The 573-nt window shown below is 31.4% G+C and overlaps 1 protein-coding gene across 1 annotated transcript; it reads right to left on the bottom strand.

Annotated features, from left to right (window-relative positions):
• Nucleotides 1-359: 359 nt before the first annotated feature.
• On the bottom strand, nucleotides 360-512 carry LOAG_16282 (hypothetical protein; the record flags this gene model as incomplete). Its single annotated transcript, XM_003151770.1, has 1 exon — nucleotides 360-512. A coding segment is annotated over one exon (153 nt), but the record flags the coding sequence as incomplete, so codon positions are not given.
• Nucleotides 513-573: the final 61 nt, after the last annotated feature.

Raw genomic sequence — 573 nt, 5'->3', positions numbered from 1 at the left:
GCTCGACGAAGGACAATCTCTTATATCTCAATTATTATACAACCTATCAATAAACCGACAGTCAACTATTATAGCAGGCAACGATAAGGAATTTGTTAAATTGTTTATATTGCTTGTTTACTGTATAATTCATTACTGCCAATTTACCAATGCTTACCAAATTTGTTCACCAATTCATTACCTGCTTACCAATCTGCGTATCATATATTTCATTGGTTTTTTTTTTTCTTATTGTTAATTAGTAATATTGTGCAAGAACAATATTACATCCCGAATAAATCTGCATTACTAGCAGACGAACAAATTAGCTCAATGGAAAATTATGAAATAAATCAAGTAATGTAAGAAATGATAGAACACTATGCTAACCATTGTATTAAGAATAAGTTCAAAATGAAAAAGATACGAACTGCAAAGCTGGGCTGTTTTATATCGCTCTTATTTTCGGGAGTGCCATCGTAGGCATCATGCCATTCCTGTTCATCATCATCACTGAAAACATTATCCAGCTCCTGAAAACATAACAGTGGAATTTGTAAAATGAAAAAGAATAAGTTAATTCAATCAATGACT

Source organism: Loa loa, assembly GCF_000183805.2.
Source record: "Loa loa unplaced genomic scaffold supercont3.5382, whole genome shotgun sequence".
NCBI classification, from domain to species: domain Eukaryota; kingdom Metazoa; phylum Nematoda; class Chromadorea; order Rhabditida; family Onchocercidae; genus Loa; species Loa loa.
This window is presented reverse-complemented; position numbering and strand designations above follow the sequence as displayed.